This window comes from Cervus elaphus, chromosome 20 (assembly GCF_910594005.1).
Source record: "Cervus elaphus chromosome 20, mCerEla1.1, whole genome shotgun sequence".
Classification (NCBI taxonomy): domain Eukaryota; kingdom Metazoa; phylum Chordata; class Mammalia; order Artiodactyla; family Cervidae; genus Cervus; species Cervus elaphus.
Window position 1 is genome coordinate 101,442,745 of NC_057834.1, and position 25,624 is coordinate 101,468,368.

A 25,624-nucleotide genomic window follows, 5' to 3' on the forward strand; every position below is an offset into this window, starting at 1 on the left:
CCTATACATAAAAAAGAGATTTTTTTTTTTAAACTTTCTTTTAGCTACAAGCGATATATTCCAGAAACATTGAATAAGTCCATCAGACAGAGGAACCTTCTCACCAGGATGCGAATAAATAATGTTTTCAAGGATTTCCTAAAGGAGTTTAACAACAAGACCATTTGCGACAGCAGCGTGTCCACGCATGACCTGAAGGTGAAATACCTGGCTACCTTGGAAACTTTGACAAAACATTATGGTGCTGAAATATTTGAGACTTCCATGCTACTGATTTCATCAGAAAATGAGATGAATCGGTTCCATCCAAATGATAGTGGAAATGTTCTCTGCTATGAAGTGATGGTGACTGGAAATCTTGGAATCCAGTGGAGACAGAAACCACATGTAAGTGCCGATAGGTGGCTGATCAGAACATCCTATGTCACATGGTGTGTTCTGTGTATTCTGATGATATTATCTCTTTGCATGTTCGTCCCCCCTGTCAGCTGAGTGTGTTTCATGGGCTAGAGACAGTGTATCATTCATCTTTTATTGTGTCCATGTAGCAGTAGATCTAAATAAATATTTATTGAGTTCTGTAGGGAAATAGAGAAATGTAGCATATATAATATGTAATAATATAGTAATAGCAGACATTTACCAAGTGTTTACCATGTACCAAGTACTTTTCTAAGCAATTTACATGGATTAACTAATTTGTTCCTTAAAACAAATTTATGAGAGATACTACCATTTTCCACACTTTATAGATGAACACAAAGAGGTACAGACAAGCTAAGAAACTTGCCCAAGGTCATAACTAACTGATTAGTGATTGTGCCAAGAATTGAATTTAGGTCTTTGGCTCCATGAAATAGGGTAATTTTTCTTGCAATTTGGAGCTTCTTTTTGAAGTATTTATTGAATGAGGCAATAGACCAGATTGGTTTAAAAGCATGGGTTTTAAAGCTAAATAGACCTGGTTCACGGAGAAGGCAATGGCACCCCACTCCAGTACCCTTGCCTGGAAAATCCCATGGATGGAGGACCATGGTAGGCTGCAGTCCATGGGGTCGAGAAGAGTTGGACATGACTGAGCGACTTCACTTTCACTTTTCACTTTTATGCATTGGAGAAGGAAATGGCAACCCACTCCAGTGTTCTTGCCTGGAGAATCCCAGGGATGGGGTCGCACAGAGTCGGACACGACTGAAGTGACTTAGCAGACTTAGCAGCAGACCTGGTTCAAATCCTATCTCCACTGTTTATATTTATACGGCCTTTGGAGGGTTACTTCATATATATCAGCTACATATTCATTATTCATCTATAAAAAGGTAACACTTACTGTACTTCCTCATAGTATTGTTGAGAAAACTGCTATTTAGCATAGAGCTTATATAATAATAAATGGTGTATAATAAATGTTCAATAAATTATAGCTGATTATAAATAAATCATCATCATCATTATTATTGTAAATAATACTATTGACATAAAGGTGAAATTTACTTTCTACTCCTGTTTTATTCTCATGCTAAAATAATGCCAAACACTTACCAAGCACTTTCTGTGTAGTGTGGGTACTGTGTTATTAAGAACCTACCTTCTGCTCTAAGAACCCTGTGAAGACATAAGATCTCTGTTTTATGGATGGGTAAATGGAGGCTCAAAGAGATGACCTAACTAGTTAAGTAACTGGCAAGAGTCAGGATCTTATCCAGATCTCTGGTCTCCAAAACTCTGCTACACAAAATATGTAAGCTTGTGCAGACATGTATGACTCCCCAGGTTATCTAAGCATGAGATTCATACCTGCTCTTACTAATTCCAACTTGATTATGGCTGTCTAGTCAAGACAATCAGTGGTAGATTCTAAAAGGAGAAAGCCCATGCTCAACTGGGGGGACGATTATAGATGTATGTCTAGTGGACAGTTATTTCCATTCCTGAGTTTGCCTCGTACATTATAGATTATGTAAAGAGTTTAGTCAGTGTGTCCATTAAGGTCTTTTCCAGGGGTAGGGTCCTAAGAATCCCTGGTGGGGCCTGAGTAAGCCCATGGGTGCTGACTCTCCCAGTTCCTCCATCAGTCCAAGCCCTCTGGCTTTCTCCTGCTTGGCTGCAAGGCCCTATGTTGTTTTGCCAGGAGAAAATGAGAAATGCCAATAGAAAATGAGAAAGCTGGCTTCACTCTGTCTCTTATGCGTTTTATCAGATTGTTCCTGTTGAAAAGGAAAAAAAACTGAAACGGAAAAAACTGGAAAATAAACACAAGAAGGATGAGGAAAAAAACAAAATCCGAGAAGAGTGGAACAATTTTTCTTACTTCCCTGAGATCACTCACATTGTAATCAAGGAGTCTGTGGTCAGCATTAATAAGCAGGACAACAAAAAAATGGTAAGTTTCCTCCAGAAGTGATTGGGCCTGGGTTTGCTGCTGGGAGGGGACTTTGCTGAGGACAGTTATGCAGCACGTGCTCTTGGCAGGGTTCCTGTCCCCGAGAGAAAATCTTGTGATCATCTTATTTAAGCCAAAAAGTCCCTGTTGCTGACATTGACATTATCAGTGTCTGTGTTTAAGTTACCTGCGTACGTTCTAGTGCCTTTCTTTGTTCTTCAAATGAAGACAGGATTTGGTATCCCCCCAAAGGTATTTCAGCATCAATATTCAGTTCACAAAAATTAGGGGATTTGAAAAAAAATTTGGTAAGTGAGTGTCAGCATTTTCTCCCAAGGTCTCCTGCACGGCCCCTCTGCTGGGTTGGGTGGGCCACCCAGGATGAGGTCGGTGGGAAGCCCCACTTTGCACTTGAGCAGACTGTTGGGCCGGTGGCTGTGGCCACAGTGACAGTCCCCGTCATGGTGTCAGGCACACCCAAGTGACTCGGACAGAGGAAGGAGTATTCAACTTCACTTCCTCTTTTCTGGTATCACTTGAGGACGTGATCTAGACAGGCAGGCCAGTTTGGCAGGGGAAGTGGGAGCCCAGCCAAAACAAACATGTTTGTGTCAGGGAGGTCACGGCCGACTGCTCGTGGAAAGGACAGGATGGTGAGACACGGTGCTCCATGCAGTGGAGGTAGTCACCTAGGGAAGTACCATGTTTTGCCTAAAATTGGCAAATTTTACTGTGTCAAAATCCTAACACTCAGTGCTGGGAAAGAATCTGGTGATGCAGTTTAGGACAGGTGGCCATCCTTTTATACCTAGAGTAATTAGTCTTTTGGGTATACCTTTTGGGAAAGCAGTTTGATTTGTTATTGTTTAGTCACTTAGTCATGTCCAGCTCTTCGAAACCCCGTGGACTGCAGCACGTCATGCTTCTCTGTTCTTCACTATCTCCCAGAGTTTGCTCAGACTCATGTCCACTGAGTCGATGCCATCCAACCATCTCATCAACCTTCTCCTCCTGCCCTCAGTCTTTTCCCAGAATCAGAGTCTTTTCCAGTGAGTCAGCTCTTCTCATCAGGTGGCCAAAGTATTGGAGCTTCAGCATCAGTCCTTCCAGTGAATATTCAGGGTTGATTTTCTTTAGGATTGACTAGTTTGATCTCCTCGCTGTCCAAGATAACAGGTATTAAAAGGCTTGAAAATATCTACATAACCCTCCATTCAGGAAATGAGGGGTCTTTTAGAAACAGTGAGATGCAGGCAGTGGTCGATGAGTGAGAATGTTTATCCCAAACAGTATTTACAGTGTCAAAAATGCTGAAACTAACCTGCATATATGATTATAGGAAAACGAGAAAATAAAATACAACTCATCTGAGTATTAGAATATTATTTAAACAAATAGCTGAATTTTTAAAAATCTGGAAGAATGCTTCATAAATGGAAAAAAGCAGAATATGAAACTTAATGGAACCAATTTTGTTGTAAAAAGTTTAAAGCATGCACATGCTCTAAGGAAAATAATCATATATTAACAACTGTTTGTTTATGATGATATTATGAGTGATTTTAACTTTTAATTCTCCCCATCCTCCCTTCTTAAAAATAAAGATACATTGATTGCCTAAGAAAACTGTAGTAAAAATGTGATGGAAGAGCCCAGATAGATGTTAGTGGAGACATGGAAAATGGCAAGAGGGAGAAAACAGAAATAAATGCTGTATATTCAGCATATTTGGAGAAGGAAATGGCAAACCACTGCAGTATTCTTGCCTGGAAAATCCCAGGGACAGAAGAACCTGGTGGGCTGCCGTCTCTGGGGTTGCACAGAGTCGGGCATGACTGGAGCGACTTAGCAGCAGCAGCAGCATGTTGTAGATGTTAAGCCGTATTGTCAGGATTTTGACCCCACTCCCAGTGGGGAACCTGAGGCTTGGGGAGAGCTGTAGAAACTCTCAGAGGGTCGGCTCCAGCCTGCACTGATTTGGGCTCCAAGGTGTCCTCTCCCCCAGGGACTCCGTAGTGAGGGAGAGCTTGGCACATCTGTGGTCTGGCTGTTCAACATGGCCAAACCCTGGAGACATGGCCGAGAAGAAGGAGCAGCAGCCAGTGGATGCAGGCTTTGAGAGCCTTCCCTGTCCTGTCCTAGCTGACAGAGTCAAGGGCAGCACCCAGATGGTGCACCTGTCGTCTAGGCCAGAGCTCACCCTGGCCACCCAGGCTGGCCACTCTGTGCCAAGCTACCGTCCTTGTGGGGCTGGGGGAGGCAAGAAAAAACCCATACTTGATCTCCTCGTTACTTTTTCATTTACAAATATGAGGCCTGCTATGTATCAGGTACTTTTTGTCGGAAAGGCTTTGCAAATACCAACTCTTTTCATTTTCTTATTGGTGGGTATTTTATTCTCATTTTACGAAGGAGGAATCTGAGGCACAAAAAAAGCTAAATAACTCAGCCAAGGTCATACAACTGTGACATTAAATCATTTGAAATTGCTGATATTTGATAATTTTTGACAAAAAATGATGATTACATATGCTTAAATGTACATAGAGACCCTGAGATTTGAACCCAGATAAACTGGCTCCTGAAGCTGGTGGGTTAACCCTGTGTGGTGCTTTTTCTTATTTTTTTTTTTTTTATTTTATTTATTTATTTTTTATTATTATTTTTTTTTCCAGTGGGTTTTGTCATACATTGATATGAATCAGCCATGGATTTACATGTATTCCCAATCCCGATCCCCCCTCCCACCTCCCTCTCCACCCGATTCCTCTGGGTCTTCCCAGTGCACCAGGCCCGAGCACTTGTCTCATGCATCCCACCTGGGCTGGTGATCTGTTTCACCATAGATAGTATACATGCTGTTCTTTTGAAATATCCCACCCTCACATTCTCCCACAAAGTTCAAAAGTCTGTTCTGTATTTCTGTGTCTCTTTTTCTGTTTTGCATATAGGGTTATCGTTATCACCTTTCTAAATTCCATATATATGTGTTAGTATGCTGTAATGTTCTTTATCTTTCTGGCTTACTTCACTCTGTATGATGGGCTCCAGCTTCATCCATCTCATTAGGACTGGTTCAAATGAATTCTTTTTAATAGCTGAGTAATATTCCATGGTGTATGTGTACCACAGCTTCCTTATCCATTCATCTGCTGATGGGCATCTAGGTTGCTTCCATGTCCTGGCTATTATAAACAGTGCTGCAATGAACATTGGGGTGCACGTGTCTCTTTCAGATCTGGTTTCCTCAGTGTGTATGCCCAGAAGTGGGATTGCTGGGTCATATGGCAGTTCTATTTCCAGTTTTTTAAGAAATCTCCACACTGTTTTCCATAGCGGCTGTACTAGTTTGCATTCCCACCAACAGTGTAAGAGGGTTCCCTTTTCTCCACACCCTCTCCAGCATTTATTGCTTGTAGACTTTTGGATAGCAGCCATCCTGACTGGCGTGTAATGGTACCTCATTGTGGTTTTGATTTGCATTTCTCTAATAATGAGTGATGTTGAGCATCTTTTCATGTGTTTGTTAGCCATCTGTATGTCTTCTTTGGAGAAATGTCTGTTTAGTTCTTTGGCCCATTTTTTGATTGGGTCATTTATTTTTCTGGAATTGAGCTGCAGGAGTTGCTTGTATATTTTTGAGATTAATCCTTTGTCCGTTTCTTCATTTGCTTTTTCTTATTTATCTCATTCCCCAATCCCTTCCCAGCCATGGGATTTCCAAGCTGTGTTTTGATTGCCGCTTTCAGGAAAGCATGATGCTACCATGTTATCAAATCATATCTTGATTTATCTCTTCTGTCTGCATCTTCTTGACATCTCCCCTTTCTATTCAGACTTCTGCTTTCAGGGAACTTCAGCACTTACATGGTTTCATTTGCGTGTGATTGGGTGAAGGGCTCCCCAAGCCAGACTGTCTTGCATTTGCTCTTTGGGGCTGTGCAGGCAGATGCTGGGTCACACCTGAACGGAAGCACACGTAGCACACCTGGGTCACCGTCCCTATGGTAGTCCTGCCCTCTCTTGGCCTCCTTGGCTCACAACCCCAAAGCACCTTTCCTTTGGCATCATAGCTAATTCTCATTATAAGCCCTTTGCCTCCATTCTGCTGGTTGCTTATATCCCTCTCCCCCGCACCCCTTCATTGGTCTCATCTCTGCCACCAGCCTTTTCTTTCTCCATTGTTATGGAAAGAGTGTTATACTCAAGTGTCATTTTGCCCTTCTCTTAAGGCTCCAGTGTGTGTTAATGTTAGGATTTTTGTGAGCCAAAGCTCTAAATCATGGCTTTACATACCTTCCTTCATCAGATGTTCCTGGTTGACCCCACAGTTCCACTCAAATAAATGTTCATCTCTGCTCAGGGTTATAAGATTAAGACAAAAACCTCACCTGTCTTCACCTCCGAGCATTTTTCTTCCTTCCATGAAAACTCCCTCCCTCCTCCTCTTCTATTTTTGCCTTTGCCTCTCCCGCTGTGATAAGACTGTGCCTCCTCCAGACCCTCAGAGGTCCCTGGATTTAATCTCACAACCTCATCGTTGTGTCTGGGACCATTCCTGAACTAAAATCCAGAGTTTCACCTTCTGAACCAGCTCTGGATGGGATGAAGCACCTGTGCCTCTTTCTTTTTCTATAAGCAGGAATAAAGTGTAGTGCCAGGACCAGGGTACCACCTGCACACTCTCTGCTCTTCCCGCCTCCACTCTTTCATGTTGTTGCCACCTTGAATCAGCCTTGCTCTTCCAACTGGTGCCAGGGGGCAGCTTCTCCATGGTCTCATGTCTCCCACACAGCTGCCGGTCCCCTGCTCCCCCCACATACACTAGTCCTCATCTGAGAAAGGTTGAGGTAATAGATGAAAGAGTGTGGTGAACAGTCAGAATCATTTATAAATGCAAGGGCGCAGTTACTGGCAACAAAGGGAGCTTCCCTATGGGCTCATGCATCCTCCATTGTGTTGAACATGAATATCTTCTCACTGTGTACCTGCCCAGAGAGTCAGCTGCTGCTTGAGGTGGCCAGTGTGTGATGTAACCACGGGCATTTCTGCTCTCTTGCAGGAGCTGAAGCTCTCTTCCCACGAGGAGGCCTTGTCCTTCGTGTCCCTGGTGGACGGCTATTTCCGGCTCACGGCAGACGCCCATCACTACCTCTGCACCGACGTGGCTCCCCCACTGATCGTCCACAACATACAGAATGGCTGTCATGGTCCAATCTGGTTGGTTCGATAACTTTTCCAGTTACCTTTGGTGTGAAAAGAACAAAGAGATGGGGGGGAGCGTGGCTTTCTCAGGCATGGGCGTCATCGAGCATTAGGCTGAGTACTTCCTTGGTGCCCTTGACTGTCCCTGCTGTCCTGGTCGGGCCTTCCCGTCACCTCTTCTCCCTTATGTGGGTGTCCTCACAGTTGAACCCCTCACCTCTCCATAGCTGACCCAGAAGCGCTACATATCCTAACTCCTTGCTGTGCCAGATGCTCTGGGTGATTCGAGAAAGAGCACACAGATCTCAGCAGCACATGGTGTGGTGAGAAATGGAATCCCGAGTGGGCTTGTCCTGTGGTGCCAGGTGCGCAGTGAGGGTGACCCAGCCTTGGTGCTGGAAGGGGCTCTGCTGGGTGTCTCGTCCCACCTGCAGCTCAGACACGTCTGGTGATGGCGCCCCTAGTGCTTCACAAGGCAGCGAGCAGCTTGGAGCTCTGCAGACTTGCTCACCTTTCTGACAGGGAGTTGAGGTCTGCCTGCCTGTAAGTTCTGTCTGCTCATCTGAGTTCTGCCGTTTGGAGCGGTAGCAATTCAACTTCCTCTTATCCATGACTGTCCTTCAGGCAGAGGAACACAGCTGCTGTGTTTCTCCTGAGTCTCTTCCAGACCACAGTGTATCTGCGGAAGCACCTCTTCAGCCACCTTTCTCACGAAGCGGTCCCCACCTTCTTCCCAATCCCGGCTGCCTTGTGGACTGGTAGTTTGTCAGTGGTATGGTCCCGGCGTGGAGAGGCTCCCACAGACACATGCGGAATTGCAGAGCAAGGGCTGAGCTTTATAATAAAGCATGGCCCTCAGATATCCCAGCTATAGCTAAGTGTCAGGGCTGTGGCACCTGCTTCTCCCCTTAGACTGGAAGGCCCTCCCTCCCGAATCCATTCAGCCACCACTTCCTTCAGGGTCACTCACATGTCGCCTTATTGGTGACGTCTTCCCTGACCACCTTATATAACATGATGACACCTCTTCCCTCTCTGTACCCCACGCTGCCTGACTCCTTCACTCGGCTTTGTTTGTTCCAGTGGCGTTTCTTACCTTCTGCCACGTTAAGTTTATGTACTTTGGTTCTGTCTGCCTGCCCTTGTCACCCAGTGACTGGAGCCCTCGGTGTCTTTCTAACACATGTTGACCACACAGCCCCCTTACCAGCACTCAGAGAGCAGAACTCACTGGATGTAGTAACTTCCTGTGCGGACTTATTTAGCAGCTGTCTGTTCACTGCCTTCTCTGTGTAGGACTCTTCCATCCTGGGGACACAGGAGTGTCGGACAGGCATGTTTTCTACTCACAACTCTTCAGTTCTCGTTGGTTTCTTTATTCAGTGTTTATTTCTCAGTTGTTCACTTATCTATTGATAAGTGATATGATAAGCTGCTATGAGCCAGGCATGCTCTGGTTATTGTGGATACAGCAATGAACAGAACAGCCCAAAATTCCTGCTATCCTGAGGCTCATGTTCTAGTTGTGCAGCCTGAGGAGGTGGCGGAGGGACCCCCACCACAGCATCAAGGCAGCTCCACGTCCCAGCCCTGGGGGAGCTCTTCTGGCTAGAGTGGAGACAGTGTGTGTGGGAAAGTCGGGGATGGGTGGGCTCAGGGGCAATGGGCTGAGCCCCCTTCTCGAACTTGGAGACCTGCTCTGTTTTGAGGCTTCTCAGCACCTCAGGCTGCCTCATGTCTTATACAGGAGAGGACGTTAGGACCCAGGACAGGTAATACAAGGGGATGTCAGACTTGAGGCAGCTGAGGGAAGTGGACGTCCCATGGGTTTGGCGTGCTTCTGTTTGGTGTGAGCTCTTTCTCTCTGCCTCTCTCTCCTTCTAGCACAGAATATGCCATCAATAAGCTGCGGCAAGAAGGCAGTGAGGAGGGGATGTACGTGCTGCGGTGGAGCTGCACCGACTTCGACAACATCCTCATGACTGTCACCTGCTTTGAAAAATCTGAGGTCAGCTGGGACACTGGCTTGGGCCATATTCAGCCTCATCCAGGAGCTTCCGCAGCGAGGACCACCCTCGCGGATGGGAGTAGAAAGGCTTGGGCCTCTGAGGAACCGCCACAGTTCTGACACGGGCCGTCTGCACTCCAGACGGAGCCCGCTTCCAGGCAGCGTACCCTTTTGTCCTCAAGACCCTTTGTTTCTTCCTTCAGGGGACCCATGGCAGGGTTCTCTGTGCTCTGGAAGGTGGAATGTGGCCAGAAAACTAGCTCACACAAAACACGCGGTGGCTTAGAGTGGTTTATTTTATACTCAGCGCCATCACAGACCCAGAGCTATGTCTGTCTGTGGCATTCACTGGTACAGACCTGTGCCAATAAGACCTATTGGAAATCTGGCCTAACACAGTTTTCCCCAGATGGTAGCTGCAGGCATTTTACCAGACAAATTGCTGTCCTGCGTTTTAACAAGATTTCTGTTAGTGAGTTGGGTGTGGTTGGAAGCTGGGAATGATGTGAGAGAAATCCTAAGATTTTGGTTCAGGTAGAAGCTGAATTCCTGACTTGGCCTTACTAAACCACAGTGCTTTGTAATTCATGTAATTTTTTAAAAAATACAAGGAATGAACTACTTTAAAAGAGAGAGTTTTACAGAATTAGTCCAGATAAATACACTAGTGTTGACTGGGTTCACCATGAACTGGGAGAACTGAGGGGGGGGAGGGGCCGGCCAGGTGAGAGTCAGCCTATGAATGTACTGCAGGCCTCAGACACGGGAGGAAAAGTATAGGCCAATCCCTGGGGCTGGACTCAGTCAGGAGTGGAGGGGGAGGTGGTGGAAGGAGCCCAGTGCTGCCAGAGTCCTGGGTGAAGCCTGGAGGGGCCACTGCTCGCCTGGGCTGCTCCTGGACACCACGGCCTGGGGCTGATACAGGTGCAGTGGCTCAGCATCTGGCAGGCCTGTTGCCTTGGCAGGATTCCTTTCTTCTGCATTCAGCCAGTCTTTGGAGGAACTTTTATGTTTTTACGAGGGATGGGAGCATGAGACGGCCCAGCCGCCTTTGGAAGTGGAATCGATCTGTGCTGTACCGAGAATGTCAGTGATTCAGTCCCGTGGTCTACCTGGTGTCAGGTTACCTGGGGAAAACAGGAATCAGACACAGGGTCACAGGTACTGTTTGCTTCAGCTAAGCTGACATTGTGCTGAGCACTTTACCTGTATACTCTCATCTAAGCCTTACTATAGCTCTTTGAGACAGGTTGCATTATCACCATTGTACAGATGAAGAAACTGAGGCATCAAGATGTTAAATATCTTGTCTTAGTTTACACCATAAGCAGATCTTTCTGGCCCTTATTTTAACCACGAAAATAGTGTTCTTTGTACAAAAGTTCTCATGAAGGAAAGCATCTGCTGTACTTCCTCTCTGGGCACCATGCAACCCGGAAACGAGACCAGACAGCCGTCGCACACCTCCCCACAGGTTCTTAGAAGAGTTCAGTTTGAGGGAGGTCCTGGATACATTTTGCTATAGTACTTATTTCATATGTAATAATATTTGCCAGCCGCTAAAAAGTGCTTGCTGTGCTATGCTTAGTCGTGTCTGACTCTTTGTGATCCCATAGACTGTAGCCAGGCACGCTCCTCTTGTCCATGGGGATTCTCCAGGCAAGAATACTGGAGTCAATTGCCATGCCCTCCTCCAGAGGATCTTCCTAACCCAGGTCTCCCGCATTGCAGGTGGATTCTTTACCTCTGAGCCACCAGGAAAGCCCCTATAAAGTGCTTGCTTTTTCACCTGCACCTTGCCATATAACTGTAGCCACAGTGCTGAGGTCGGTGTTTTCATGGAGTTCATTTTAAGTGCCAAAATGAAGTGATGCTCTTGTGGAAATCATTGCTGTATGAGACTGTTTCTCTGGTGTTATTAGTAACTCCCACTTGTCAGCACCTTCTCCTGGATCTCCTTTATTAGATATTATTTCTAATATTATTATTAGATAACATATATTATTAGATAATGTTTACCTTTATTCTTATTTACATATAATAAGTTTTTCATTTCTAAATAATTTTAGATTTACAGAAATGTTACAGAGATAGTATGGAGCTTCTGTTTGTCCTCCACCTGGCTTCTCCTATTGTTAACATCATACATACCCAGGAGAGGTTTGCCTGACCCCCTTTAAAACAAATTCTTTCTGATTATTTTCCTAAATGGCAGGTGCTGGGTATCCAGAAACAGTTCAAGAACTTTCAGATTGAGGTGCAGAAGGGCCGCTACAGCCTGCATGGCTCGGACCGCAGCTTCCCGAGCCTTGGGGACCTCATGAGCCACCTAAAGAAGCAGATCCTGCGCACGGACAACATCAGCTTTGTGCTGAAGCGCTGCTGCCAGCCCAAGCCCCGAGGTCAGTCTCTCCAACCAGAGGCAGGCTGCATCCCCTCACCATGCTCCAAGACCCAGGCAAACCGAAAGATGCTGGGCTCTTTGAAGAAAATGGTCCTTCCCCAACAACTTCTAGGTGTTTTTCATTGGGTTTTGTTACACGTCTGTCCCTGGTTCAGATCCTGTTCCTCAGGTGTCAGCGTTTTCTATAGAGAAGACATACACCTTTCCTCAGTGTCTCATTTAAGCTGCAGAAAGAGGCATGTTTAGGATTAGTAAGCAAGAATTTTTTTTTCTTCCTTTTGATAAAATGTCCTGAGAGTTCCCCTGTCAGTGGTTTACTGTCTGTCTCAAAAATGGTCCTGGCACATCTTCTGTGGGCCAAGGACTATGTTAGAGTCACAGAGAAATGCACATGATTCAGTCCCTGTCTCCCAAGGGATTCCAGCCTAATACAAAAAAATGTTACAGGTAAATGAGGCCACTGTAGCATATGATCATCAGCATAATACACACATATTAGACCCTGAGGTTGAGGAGAGGATGGTCAAGATCCCAGGGTCACATGGTGTGGATGGCTACACAGAGGAGGTGGATCTTGAGCCAAGTGTTGGACAGTGAGCAGTGTTGCCAGTAGGCTAAGGGAATTCCCAACACGCATGTGCAGGGCAAAGCAGAAGGCAGATGTAGACACTGCAGAAAAGTTGTAGAGGGCTAATGTGTTCGTGACATTGTACAGGAGACAGGGGTCAAGACTATCCCCAAGAAAAAGAAATGCAGAATGGCTGTCTGAGGAGGCCTTATAAATAGCTGTGAAAAGAAGAGGAGCAAAAAGCAAAGGAGAAAAGGAAAGATATTCCCATTGAATGCAGAGTTCCAAAGAATAGCAAGGAGAGATAAGAAAGCCTTTCTGAGCGATCAGTGCAAAGAAATAGAGGAAAACAATAGAATGGGAAAGACTAGAGATCTCTTGAAGAAAATTAGAGATACCAAGGGAACATTTCATGCAGAGATGGGCTCAGTAAAGAACAGAAATGGTATGGACTTGACAGAAGCAGAAGATATTAAGAAGAGGTGGCAAGAATACACAGAAGAACTGTATAAAAAAGATCTTCATGACCCAGTTAATCACAATGATGTGATCACTCACCTAGAGCCAGACATCCTGGAATGTGAAGTAAAGTGGGCCTCAGGAAGCATCACTATGAACAAAGCTAGTAGAGGTGATGGAATCCAGTTGAGCTATTTCAAATCCTAAAAGATGATGCTGTGAAAGTGCTGCACTCAATATGTCAGCAAATTTGGAAAACTCCACAGTGGCCACAGGACTGGAAAAGGTTAGTTTTCATTCCAATCCCAAAGAAAGGCAATGCTGAAGAATGCTGAAATTACCGCACAATTGCACTCATTTCACATGCTAGTAAAGTAATGCTCAAAATTTTCCAACCCAGGCTTCAGCAGTATGCGAACCATGAACTTCCAGATGTACAAGCTGGATTTAGAAAAGGCAGAGGAACCAGAGATCAAATTGCCAACATCTGCTGGATCATCGAAAAAGCAAGAGAGTTCCAGAAAAACATCTACTTCTGCTTTATTGACTATGCCAAAACCTTTGATTGTGTGGATCACAGTAAACTGTGGAAAATTCTGAAAGAGATAGGAGTACCAGACCACCTGACCTACCTCTTGAGAAACCTGTATGCAGGTCAGGAAGCAACAGTTAGAACTGGACATGGAACAACAGACTGGTTCCAAATTGGGAAAAGAGTACATCAAGGCTGTATATTGTTACCCTGCTTATTTAACTTATATGCAGAGTACATCATGAGAAACGCTGAGTTGGATAAAGCACAAGTTGGAATCAAGATTGCTGGGAGAAACATCAATAACCTCAGATACACAGATGACACCACCCTTATGGCAGAAAGTGAAGAACTAAAGAATTCTTGATGAAAGTGAAAGAGGAGAGTGAAAAAATTGGCTTAAAGCTCAACATTTAGAAAACTAAGATCGTGACATCCGGTCCCATCACTTCATGGCAAATAGATGGGGAAACAGTGCAAACAGTGGCTGACTTTATTTTTTGGGGATCCAAAATCACTGCAGATGGTGATTGCAGCCATGACATTAAAAGACGCTTACTCCTAGGAAGGAAAATTATGACCAACCTGGATAGCATATTAAAAAGCAGAGACATTACTTTGCCAACAAAGGTCCGTCTAGTCAAGGTTTTTCTAGTCAAGACATTACTTTGTCAACAAAGGTCTGTCTATGGTTTTTCGAGTAGTCATGTATGGATGTGAGAGTTGGGCTGTGAAGAAAGCTGAGCACCGAAGAATTGATGCTTTGGAACTGTGGTGTTGGAGAAGACTCTTGAAAGTCCCTTGGACTGCAAGGAGATCCATCCAGTCCATCCTAAAAGAGATCAGTCCTGGGTGTTCATTGGAAGGACTGATGTTGAAGCTGAAACTCCAGTACTTTGGCCACCTGATGCAAAGAGCTGACTCATTTGAAAAGACCGTGATGCTGGGAAAGATTGAGGGCAGTAGGAGAAGGGGATGACAGAGGATGAGATGGTTGGATGGCATCACTGACTCAATGGACACGACTTTGTGTAGGCTTCGGGAGTTGGTGATGGACAGTGAGGCCTGGCATGCTGCGGTTCATGGGGTCGCAAAGATTCAGACACGACTGAGCAACTGAACTGAACTGAATGTGTTTAGTGCACTTAGAAAGAAGGGATGGGGAGGCGAAGAGTGTAGAGACCCAGGATCATCGGAGGCCTTGGTTGCCATACCATGGAACTGGGACTTTATTGTGCAGGCAGTGAGGACTCATGAGTGGATCACAGCGTGAAATGGATAGAAGAGGTGAGGAACTTTGCTGCTTTTATTATTTTCACTGTAGTAAATTTGCTTTACAATTAGCTTCTACCACATAGCAAAATGGATCAATCATACATATACATAAATCCCCTTGCTCTTTTTTTGAAATTGAATTATTGTTGATTTACAATGTTGTGTTTCTGATGTACAGCAAAGTGATTCACTTATCTGTATAGTTTTTCAGATTCTTTTCCATTATAGTTTATTACAAGATGCTTAATATAGTGCCATGTGCTATACAGTAGGACTTTGTTTATCTATTTTTATATATAGTAGTTTGTGTCTGCTAATTTCAAATTCCTAGTTTATCCTGGCGTGCACTCCATTTCCTTTTTGGTAACCATAAGTTTGTTTTCTGTGTTTGTGAGTCTGTTTCTCTTTTAGAAATAAGTTCATTCCATATGTGAGTGATCATATGATTTTTGTCTTTCTCTGTTTGACTTACTTTACTTAGTCTGATAATCTGTAGGTCCATCCATGTTGCTGCAAATGGCATTATTTCATACTTTATATGATTGAATAATATTCCATTTGTATGTGTATATCAGAAGTACATTGTGTGTGTTTATATATATTTATATATGTCTATCTATATTGCATTGTGTATGTGTATATCAGACATGCATCGTGTGTATGTGTATATATATTTATGTATGTCTCTCTGTATTGCATTGTGTATGTGTATATCAGACATGTATCATGTGTGTGTATGTGTGTATATTTATGTGTGTCTCTCTGTATTGCATTGTGTATGTGTATATCAGACATGCATTGTGTGTGTTTGTGTGTATATATTTATATATGTCTCTCTATATTGCACACCTTCTTTATCCATTCATCTGTCAGTGGACATTTAGGTTTCCATGCTTTACTGAGATATGTTCCCTCTCTTATCCATTTTGAATGGATTTGAATTTTATCGAATGCTTTTTTTGCATCTATTGAGATGATCATGTGGTTTTTGTCTTTTCTTTTGTTGATGTGGTGTATCACATAGATTGATTTATGTTTGTTGAGCCATTCTTGTGACCCTGAGATGAATCCATGTCAATCATGGTGTGTGATCCTCTTTATGTGTTGCTGAATTACATTTGCTAGTATTTTATTGAGGAGTTTTGCATCTGTATTCATTAGAGATACTGGCCTATAATTTTCTTTCTTGCTGTTGTTTTAGTATCTGGTTTTAGTATCAGGAAGATGGTGGCTTCATTAAATGAATTTGAGAGTGTTCTCTCCTCTTGAGTTTTTTGAAAGAAGGATTGATGTAGGTTTTTCTTTGTATGTTTGGTAGGATTCCCCAGTGATTGCCCTTTTTTAAGCCCCATCGACAGTGTCATTGATGTCCTGCTGGTAGATTCATCACCTCTTAGAATGTGAGAACTGGAAGGACACATAGGGGCACTTGATCAGTGTCCCATTTTATAGGAGAGAAAACAGATCTGGAGATGTGAAGTGGGTCTCTTTGAAGGCCAAGGTCAAAGGGGTTTTGAGTGCCAGGTCTATCCCCAGTGCCAGATCCCTTGAGTACCAATTATTTTGATGTTTCTCTGCCACATGGTACTGTCCTGCATACATTAGATCCCTTTCTTAGGAGAAGTCAGGCCTTATGGAAAGGGCAGCACAGTTGTTCCTGAGGACCCAGCAAGTGTAGTTAAAGACACTCTTAGTTCAGTTGCTCAGTCGTGTCTGAATCTTTGTGACCCCATGGACTGCAGCACTCCAGGCTTCCCTGTTCATCACCAACTCCCAGAGCCTACTTAAACTCAGGTCCAGCGCATCAGTGATGCCATCCAACCATCTCATCCTCTGTCGTCCTCTTCACCTACCCCCTTCAATCTTTCCCAGCAACAGGTCTTTTTCCAATGAGACAGTTTTTCGCATCAGGTGGCCAAAGTATTGGAGTTTCAGCTTCATCATCAGTCCTTCCAACGAATATTCAGAACTGATTTTCTTTAGGATGGACTGGTTGGATCTCCTTGCTGTCCAAGGGACTCTCAAGAGTCTTCTCCAACACCACAGTTCAAAAGCATCAATTCTTCTGCGCTCAGCTTTCTTTGTAGTCCAACTCTCACATCCATGCATGACTACTGGAAAAACCATAGCTTTGACTAGAAGGACCTATGTTGGTCAGATAATGTCTCTGCTTTTTAATACGTTGTTTAGGTTGGTCATAGCTTTTCTTCCAAGGAGTAAGGGTCTTTTAATTTCATGGCTGTAGTCATCATCTTCAGTGACTTTGGAGCCCCGAAAAAATAAAGTCAGCCACTGTTTGTCCATCTATTTGCCATGAAGTGATGGGACCAGATGCGATGATCTTAGTTTTCTAAATGTTGAGCTTTAAGCCAGCTTTTTCACTCTCTTCTTTTACTTTCATCAAGAGGTTCTTTAGTTCTTCTTCGCTTTCTGCCACAAGGGTGGTGTCATCTGTGTATCTGAGGTTATTGATATTTCTCCCAGCAATCTTGATTCCAGCTTGTGCTTCATCCAGTGTGGCATTTCGCATGATGTACTCTGCATATAAGTTAAAGAAGCAGGTTGACAATATACAGCCTTGGCATATTCCTTTTCCTATTTGGAACCAGTCTGTTGTTCCATGTCCATTTCTGACTGTTACTTCTTGACCTGCATACAGATTTCTCAAGAGGCAGGTCAGGTGGTCTTATATTCCCATCTGTTTCAGAATTTTCCACAGTTTTTTGCGATCCACACAGTCAAAGGCTTTGGCATAGTCAATAAAGCAGAAGTAGGTGTTTTTCTGGAACTCTCTTGCTTTTTCGATGACCCAGCAGATGTTGGCAATTTGATCTCTGTTCCTCTGCCTTTTCTAAATCCAGCTTGAACATCTGGAAGTTCATGGTTCACATACTGCTGAAGCCTGGCTTGGGGAATTTTGAGCATTACTTTGCTAGCATGTGAGATTGTGTGGTAGTTTGAGTATTCTTTGGCATTGCCTTTTTTTGGGATTGGGTTGAAAACTGACCTTCTCCAGTCCTGTGGCCACTGCTGAGTTTTCCAGATTTGCTGACATATTGAGTGCAGCACTTTCACAGCATCATCTTTTGGGATTTGAAATAGCGCAACTGGAATTCCATCACCTTCGCTAGCTTTGTTGGCAGTGATGCTTCCTAAGGCCCACTTGACTTCGCATTTCAGGATGTCTGGCTCTAGGTGAGTGATCACACCATCGTGGTTATCTGGGTCATGTAGATCTTTTTTGTACAGTTCTTCTGTGTATTCATGCCACCTCTTAATATCTTCTGCTTCTGTTTGGTCCTTACCATTTCTGTCCTTTATTGTGCTCATCTTTGCATGAAATATTCCTTTGGTATCTCTGATTTTCTTGAAGAGATCTCTAGTCTGTTTTTTAACGGAGTGCATCTGTGAGTCTTTATATTCGGGGTGAGCAGAGGAAGCAACACCAACACAAAAAGGGGCCTGGGTGCTTGATGTTTGAATCGCTTTTTGGTCTCCTAGCAAGGCACTGTCATTGAACTTGGTGAAAGAGGAAGGACTTGTGTGCTTGTTGATCAGATAGGGTTTCCTGCCAGTCTGGGGGTGTAGCTTGCAGCCTTTGTTTTTGTGCTTGAAGATACTCTGCAAAGGTAAAAACACATCTGCCACTTGATGTGAGACCTCAGGGTGAAGTATAACCTTAGAGCCCAGCAACCCTATTCACTTGCATAGTCTCTCCTTCCAGATATGAGAGGCAGTTTTCGCTTTCCTAGGGATTAGTGGGTTCAGGCCGAGGCTGAGGAAATGGAGAGCAGCAGGCCTGGGAAGCGAGAAGGTGGCAGCAGGTTGGAGACAGGGATGTGATTTCTCTGCTGGAATTAGCTGGGGAGGCTTCTGGTGTAGTTGCCACCCTCACCGGAAACTGGCGGCTTTGGTGGGAGAAACACAGGAACAGGATTGAACCCTTCTCACGGCTTCTGTTGAGGCTTCTGGAACACTGCACTGAGTGAATGTTCAGTGTTTGTCTCTCCACTTGATTATAAACTCTTAAGACAGGATCTGGGTCTCACCACGATGATTCACGGGAGAGGCAGCACCTAGCACAGAATGGGTACTCCCTCATGTCTGTCGAGTGAATGGTTAGAGCAGCAGCTGCCACACTGGTGTGTACCTACTAGTCCCAAGCAGTTTATCTGCATTTTTAAGTTAGCTCTTTGTAGCTATTATAAATATGAGGAAATTGAGGATCAGAGATATTCACTGACTTGTTCAAAATCACACAACTAGTCATATCGCTAGTGGTTACACTGGGAGTAGCAGTTAAAAAAAAAAGAGGAGTAGCAGTAAATAATAATGGTGATGATAATGGCTGCTGGCGTCTACTATCACGTGAGTAATTCTTTAGTTTGCCAGGCACCGTTTGAGGTTCTTCCATAGTTTAAGTTATTTAATCTTCAAAAAAATCCGTAGTATGTTGTTATCCATTATACTTACCCAAGATTGCTTAGTTAGAGGAGGCATGGCAATTTGAACTCACGTTTTCCGACTCCAGCCACAGTGATCTTTCCCCTATGTCACACCCTCTGCAGAGTTACAAGTGCAGTTACCAGCCCAAGACTGTGGGGTGAGGGTCAGTTCTGCTGACCTTGGGGGTGGGTGCTGTGGGGGGTAGAGTGAGACTATGCGGTGTGCGGGTGGCTTTTCCACGTAGGCCCTCAGGAGCCTCTGTCTTCCCTCTGCCACCTGCAAATTAGAGAAGTGGCGAAATTGTGAAAATTGAAGAGACAGTCATTTTGAGTTTCTCAGTGCCTCAGGCCTTCTGAGCACAGGCTTCCGATGGCCAGACCCCAGCCTGGGTTTCACACTTAAATGCACCCAAGAAACTTCATGGAATAAATAAAATGGGGCAGCCACTCAGAATGAGTGTGATAGTCAAGAAAGTCTCCTTCTCTTGTGCATTGCCCAGTGCTGCTGCCCCTCTCCAAGTCTGAGGGTGACCGTGTTAAGAGATGGGGAACTATTGACCAGTCACCACTGATTCTCTCACGTTCTCATCCGTGCAGTCAAATCTTGGAGCTTGATTTCTACATGGTTCAGCTCTGACACTGAGGACTTAGCAGATCATTGCCAAAGCTCCAGGAGCCAGGTGGTACAACACAGATGAAGGCGCTGGCAGATGTGACACTGGTCATAGGCACAGGGGCTGCCAGTGATGGGGCAGTCACCTCCCACCAGCCATTGGCCCTTCACGAGCATCATCTCGTTTATCCCTCACGGCAGTCCAGTGAGGAGCATAACTGTGCGCCCCATTTTTGTCGTAAGGAAACCGGTTCATGGAGGTTTAACAGCTTTCCCCACTCTTGATCCTAGTGCCATGTTCTCTGAAGTGGCCATGCAAATAATTGGCCCGCAAATGGCCCCTGTTCACATTCTCTTCTCTGATTTCCTCTATGGCTCTACTGCCTAAACCGTTCCCTTGGGCAACATTCAGGTGGCCCTTTCTTCATGTCTTTTCTCCAGAGTTGCCTGCTTGAACCTGATTTTTCCCAGCTAACAGGATTAGAGTCAGGATAACAGAATGGAGGAGAGGAGACTCTAAAAGCGTGGGTACTCAGGGTATGATTACAGGGGAGCCTGTATCTGAACCAGCTTTTGGCGCCCAGATTTGTACCCCTTTCCACTAGGGCCAGCCGTGCTGTGGAGGCAGGAGACTGGAGTCAACCCTGAATGCAGCATGACTCCAGAGCCTGACCTTGGGCAAATGATTTAATAGCTCTGAATCTGTTTTTCTGATCTATAAGGGGATAAGAATACTATATATCTCATAGGATTGTCATAAGGACAGGAGCTAATGTGTATAAAGCTCTTCAGGACAGTGGCTGGCACAGAGAAGGTAGTCAGAAAGTGTGGGCTGAAAAAAACAAAAGAAAAACAAATCCTGCCTGGCAGGGTAGAGAGGCTTTGAGTCACTTGGCCCGTTGCTCAGGGACAGTGGATGAATACTCAGCTGGCCCCATCTGGAAGGTGCTTTCTTCCTCACGATAACCTCGGAGCTCAGAGTGGCTCCACGGGGGGACAGTGACTTGCATGGATTATAAATTCCCAGTTAGCCACCTGTGCTGACCCTGATTTAGCAGATTTTATAATGGGTCTAATTTGTTATTTGAATCAGTAGAATCTGGGGGTTGGTCTGCTTGAAATCTGAACATTCAGCCAGCAGTTCACTAAATGCCTCCTTGTTGTCGGGCAGTGCTGGGAACTAGAGAGCCTCAGGCACAGCCGTCTTTTTTGGGTCACCCACCCTGTTCTTCACGGAACCTGGGTTTTTAACCCTCCGATTTTGGTTCCTGTCACTCCCGATGTGCTTCCTCTATCCTTAGTTCTCATCCTTCAGCCCACACCCTGTTTTCATTCACGCGTTTGGCAAGTATTTTTTGAGTGCCTACTGTGTACCAGGCTGTGGAGGCAGAGCAGGAAATAATATAGACACAGGCCCTACCTTATAGAGTTTCTGTTCTCGGCTTCTAACGTTTCATTTCCTCCCCGACCCCTCTTACCAGTACAGATCCTGCTGTGTCAACCCCAGACCACCTGCCCTTTAAGCGTAGCGGCACAGAGTTTGATTATTTGATTCATGTCGGCTCTGTTGTTAGCTTTGCTGATGAGCTCCTGGAGGGCAGGAATCAAGTACTTAGTAAATATCTGTTGAGTGACGGAACCAACAAATGCACACGTATGTGTTGAGCAAGCCCAGGGCCCAGGAGATGTTGGTGACTGGGACCTTACACCTTCACCGCTCCACTCGGACTTCTCTCTCTTTCTTCCATAGAAATCTCCAATCTGCTGGTGGCCACCAAGAAAGCCCAGGAGTGGCAGCCTGTCTACACCATGAGCCAGCTGAGTTTCGATCGAATCCTCAAGAAAGATATTACGCAAGTGAGTCATTGCTGCCATTCCTGTGTCCAGACCTGGCCCTGCCTCCCCACAGTGGAGAAGCCTGGGGAACCTGGGGAGAACGAAGTCATGTTTGCAGAGATCTGATGAGCAGGGGGATTTCCCTTTCATAGGTGAAGCTGGGCAACCAGCAGATGCCCTGCTGTCCGCCCAGCCTTGCTGCTGCACCCTAGACTTTCTCCTTGAAGGAACTGGCTTAGTCAGTGATTGAGTGGGTGTCTGGGCTACAGGGACCTTCCACTCCCAGGTCCTATAGTTCTAGGGACCAACCCTAGAAGTAGTTGGAGAATTTGGTGGGAATGTTGACAGATCTCCATAGGGGATTATAGGCTGATGACCCTCGTGGCCCCATAACCTGCTGGAGAGGCACTTCTGAATTTCAGTCCTGGGCTTTCTGATGATGTGTCCAGAAGGAGCAGAGCTGAGGGCACGTGGAGCACAGTGAGGGAGCAGGAGATGCACAGTTCAGATCTGAAGGAGGGAGCTGTGCTGAGAAGCTGATCCCTCAGACCAGTGTTCCAGCCTCCACAGGGCTTTGGCCCAGCGTCTGCAGCCTTGGGCAGACCGTTTCCCTCGTAGCTGCCCTTGGGCCTTGTAGGGTACGAGGTCCAGGGAACCCCCACTTTCTGCTCTGCACCCACCTCCTCAGCCCCCTGACACAGCCACACGCAGGGGGAGACTAAGCCCACATGCCAGCAGCCTGGGGGAAGGAAATCTGTGTGGGCTGCTTACTGCCCCAGAGAGGCTGCCCCACCCTGGAGGTGCTGGAGGGCGAGTTGTGGGCTCACTCACTGAGGACCAGGCAGAGGGTGGCAGGCGTGAGGCTGGGTTGTTCATCTGCTTTTTGAAATCAGTTCCTGAAATTATTGAGGAGGTCTGGAGGGAGTGGAAGTCCACAGTGGCAAATGCCCCACTTCACTATGTAAATGCTTTCCTGAGGGCAGATCTGACTGTTCTGTCCCTCAGGGTATCAGAGCTGTGTCCAGAGATGGGCAGCACCCCAGCCTCTTTTCTTCCTGGAACTTGACGTGTACCCAGGGTCTTCCTGCTCTCCTTCCCCTTGAGCCTCTGGGTCTCTGTGCCATCCTCTGTGCCTCCAGTGTTCGTTTAGCCAAGAGCGACTGAGCACTTCCCGTGCCAGGAATGACCACCACCCTCCGCAGGCACACAGTCCGGTGGGGGAGGCAGATTCTTATCTATCTTGAGTAGATAATTAAACTGCCAGGAGACAAGTCCCAAGTAGAGGTACGGCAGGATGTGGGACCGGCAGACGACCATGCTGCCTGGTCTTGGGACAGCAGTGGCGTCCTGGGGGAAGTGGAATCAAAGCAGAGCCCCAGAGGATGGACAGGCACTCAGCAAAGACAGAGGGCGCAGCATGGAGGGAGGCTGGAGTGGGACACGCAGGGGCCTCTGAGTTGCTGTGGAATCCTTACCGCACAGTGCTGTGACTTGGCCCCTGGAATAAGCAACGCTTCTGGGGGAACAGTAATTATTCTGAAAGCATATGGCTTTTACAGGATGTTCTGGGAACACAACTTCCCATAACCTTGATGAATCGCTTCATGACAGATGCAGCTTTAATGAATAGTCACAGGACCTTGCCAGGATACAGTAGACAGGGCAGATGTACCACCGTTCTGTGACAGGTGACAAAGGGTGGCATTTGTGCAAGTTAATATACCCAATTAACAATTGTGTACATTCTTAAGAGAGACAGAAATCAGCCTAGGGAGTCAGCCACAAAGCATTTTCTGTATTTAGAGGAGGTCCTAAGATAATATATATCAGTAGAATGATAGAACTCCCAGTTACACGTTTTGTGGGGTTAATATCATTACCTTGACAACGCCTAAGTTTCATGACTCACATTTGGATTCACTTCATATGTTAAGAGTATTTACATCAGAATTATTAAAACTTAAGCTTTGTGTGTGTGTGTTAGTTGCTCAAGCCATGTCTGACTCTCTGCGACCCCATGGACTGCAGCCCGCCAGGCTCCTCTGTCCATGGAATTCTCCAGGCGAGAATACTGGAGTGGGTTGCCATTTCCTTTTCCAGGGGATCTTCCTGACCCAGGGATCGAACCTGGGTCTCCCACATTGCAGGTAGAGTCTAAGCTGAAGCTAAAAGGGCCTTAAAGACAAATCATTGTTCGTTGTATGTTCAGGGCCTTGAGCAGATGATCTCATTTAGTTCTCATGTTGCTCATTTGGTTTTATTACCTTTTCATATGTGGGGAAACTGAGGCCTGTCCCTCCTGTGTCTACCTCTCCATATCAGTCACCTTCCTCTAGGGATCGCTAGGGTATGTGCCTGTGTAAATTATATTGCTAATTTGAAAGCATGCACACTTAACACCTATGCATCAGACAGATGGGTAAAATGTATAGGTACGAGGGGGCGATTAGACAAAACACATTGGCCAACAGATTGACTTCTACTCACTATGTGCCAGGAAGTTTTCTACCTAATTCTTCATTTGATAATTAACACCAACCCTAGGAGACTGTTAACCCATTTACAGAAAATGGGTGCAGACTGAGTATGATGAAAGAAAGTCTCCCAAAGGCCTGTGAGCAGTAGGGCCAGGACTCACAAGCCTGTTCTCCTATTCCGCAGCCTGTGGGTGGAGGAGCCTCCTGCCGAGTCCTGCTTTGGAGGCCCAGGGTGGCGCCAACGTTGGTGGCTATTAATGGCACTGTTGGAAGTTGTGCAAAAGGTCATGGTTTATATTTTGGCCCCAGGCTGTTCCTGGAGGGAGACACAGCAGGTTGCTGTTCAGAGAATAAGAGGATTGTCTCCTGTGGCCCAGGAAGTGCCCCCGCTGTGTTGGGCCAAGTAGCTTTTTATTCCTCTGGAGGCCTCACAGGCCCAGGCCCCGAAGAGGCGTGAGCTGCTGGGGCCCCTTTGCTGTTGTCCCACCTGAGCTGTGTTGTGTGCGCGCCCCCCCCCCCCCCCACCAGAGGACTCAGACCCACATCACTGCAGCCCCAGGGAGGGTCTCACTAACCTCCTGCTTCCTCCTTCAGGGCGAGCACCTTGGGAGAGGCACGCGGACACACATCTACTCTGGGACCCTCACAGATTACAAGGATGATGAAGGAACTTCTGAAGAGAAGAGAATAAAAGTCATTCTGAAGGTCTTAGACCCCAGCCATAGGGACATTTCTCTGGCAAGTGTCATCCTCATGGCCTCACCCTCTCCCCTCCCCCATCTCTGGAGCCAGTGGACCACAGTGGGCTGAGAGGAACCTTCGCCCATTCTGGCCTTGTTTTCTAGTCAAGCTTCCTTCTTCAAATAGAATCTTAGATTAACACAGCATATGAAACGAGTGAGGGAGGAGTAGAGATAAGCTGGGTTGAGCACTCCCCCCACCTTGACCTGTCCCTCCCTGTCCGTCCCACTCTCTCCTGTGTCCTTCCTAGAGGTCCACGTGGCGGCCGTGGAGCCTCGGACTAGCTGAGTGATCTCAGAATCCCTGATGCAGCCCAGGCTGTCACTCAGTGTCTGGAAAAGTAAAGCCCAGAGGAGTAAAATGACTGACCCACATCCTGTTAGAGAGTGACAAAGCCGAGTCTTGACAAACATCTGCTGCCTTGGCTCCCCTTTTATTCTAATATAGTGTCAAACGTTGTTATTTCCCAACATTTGAAGGAAGAAGCAGTGGACATGAGTATCCAATGAGGAAGTTGCCAGCCAGCCTATCCCACCAGCCCAGCACTGTGTCCTATGGGATTTGCTACCTAAGTCCTATGTCCCAGCCAGATGACCCTTACAGCAGAGGCTTGGCAGTGCCTCCGGGCAATTGAGGCCAGGCCTTGGGATGAGGACAGTGGTGAGCTTCCCTGGGATC

The 25,624-nt window shown here is 45.9% G+C and overlaps 1 protein-coding gene across 2 annotated transcripts in view; it reads left to right on the forward strand.

The window, feature by feature from the left end:
• Window positions 1-25,624, forward strand: part of JAK1 (Janus kinase 1) — a 243,689-nt gene that overhangs the window by 205,000 nt on the left and 13,065 nt on the right. For both annotated transcript variants that reach the window (XM_043878818.1, XM_043878817.1), the window contains 7 exons: window positions 45-387; window positions 2,201-2,383; window positions 7,446-7,603; window positions 9,473-9,596; window positions 11,812-11,998; window positions 21,643-21,749; window positions 24,800-24,943. In XM_043878818.1, coding sequence (XP_043734753.1) covers window positions 45-387; window positions 2,201-2,383; window positions 7,446-7,603; window positions 9,473-9,596; window positions 11,812-11,998; window positions 21,643-21,749; window positions 24,800-24,943 — 1,246 coding nt within the window. The remainder of the gene's footprint in view (window positions 1-44; window positions 388-2,200; window positions 2,384-7,445; window positions 7,604-9,472; window positions 9,597-11,811; window positions 11,999-21,642; window positions 21,750-24,799; window positions 24,944-25,624) is intronic.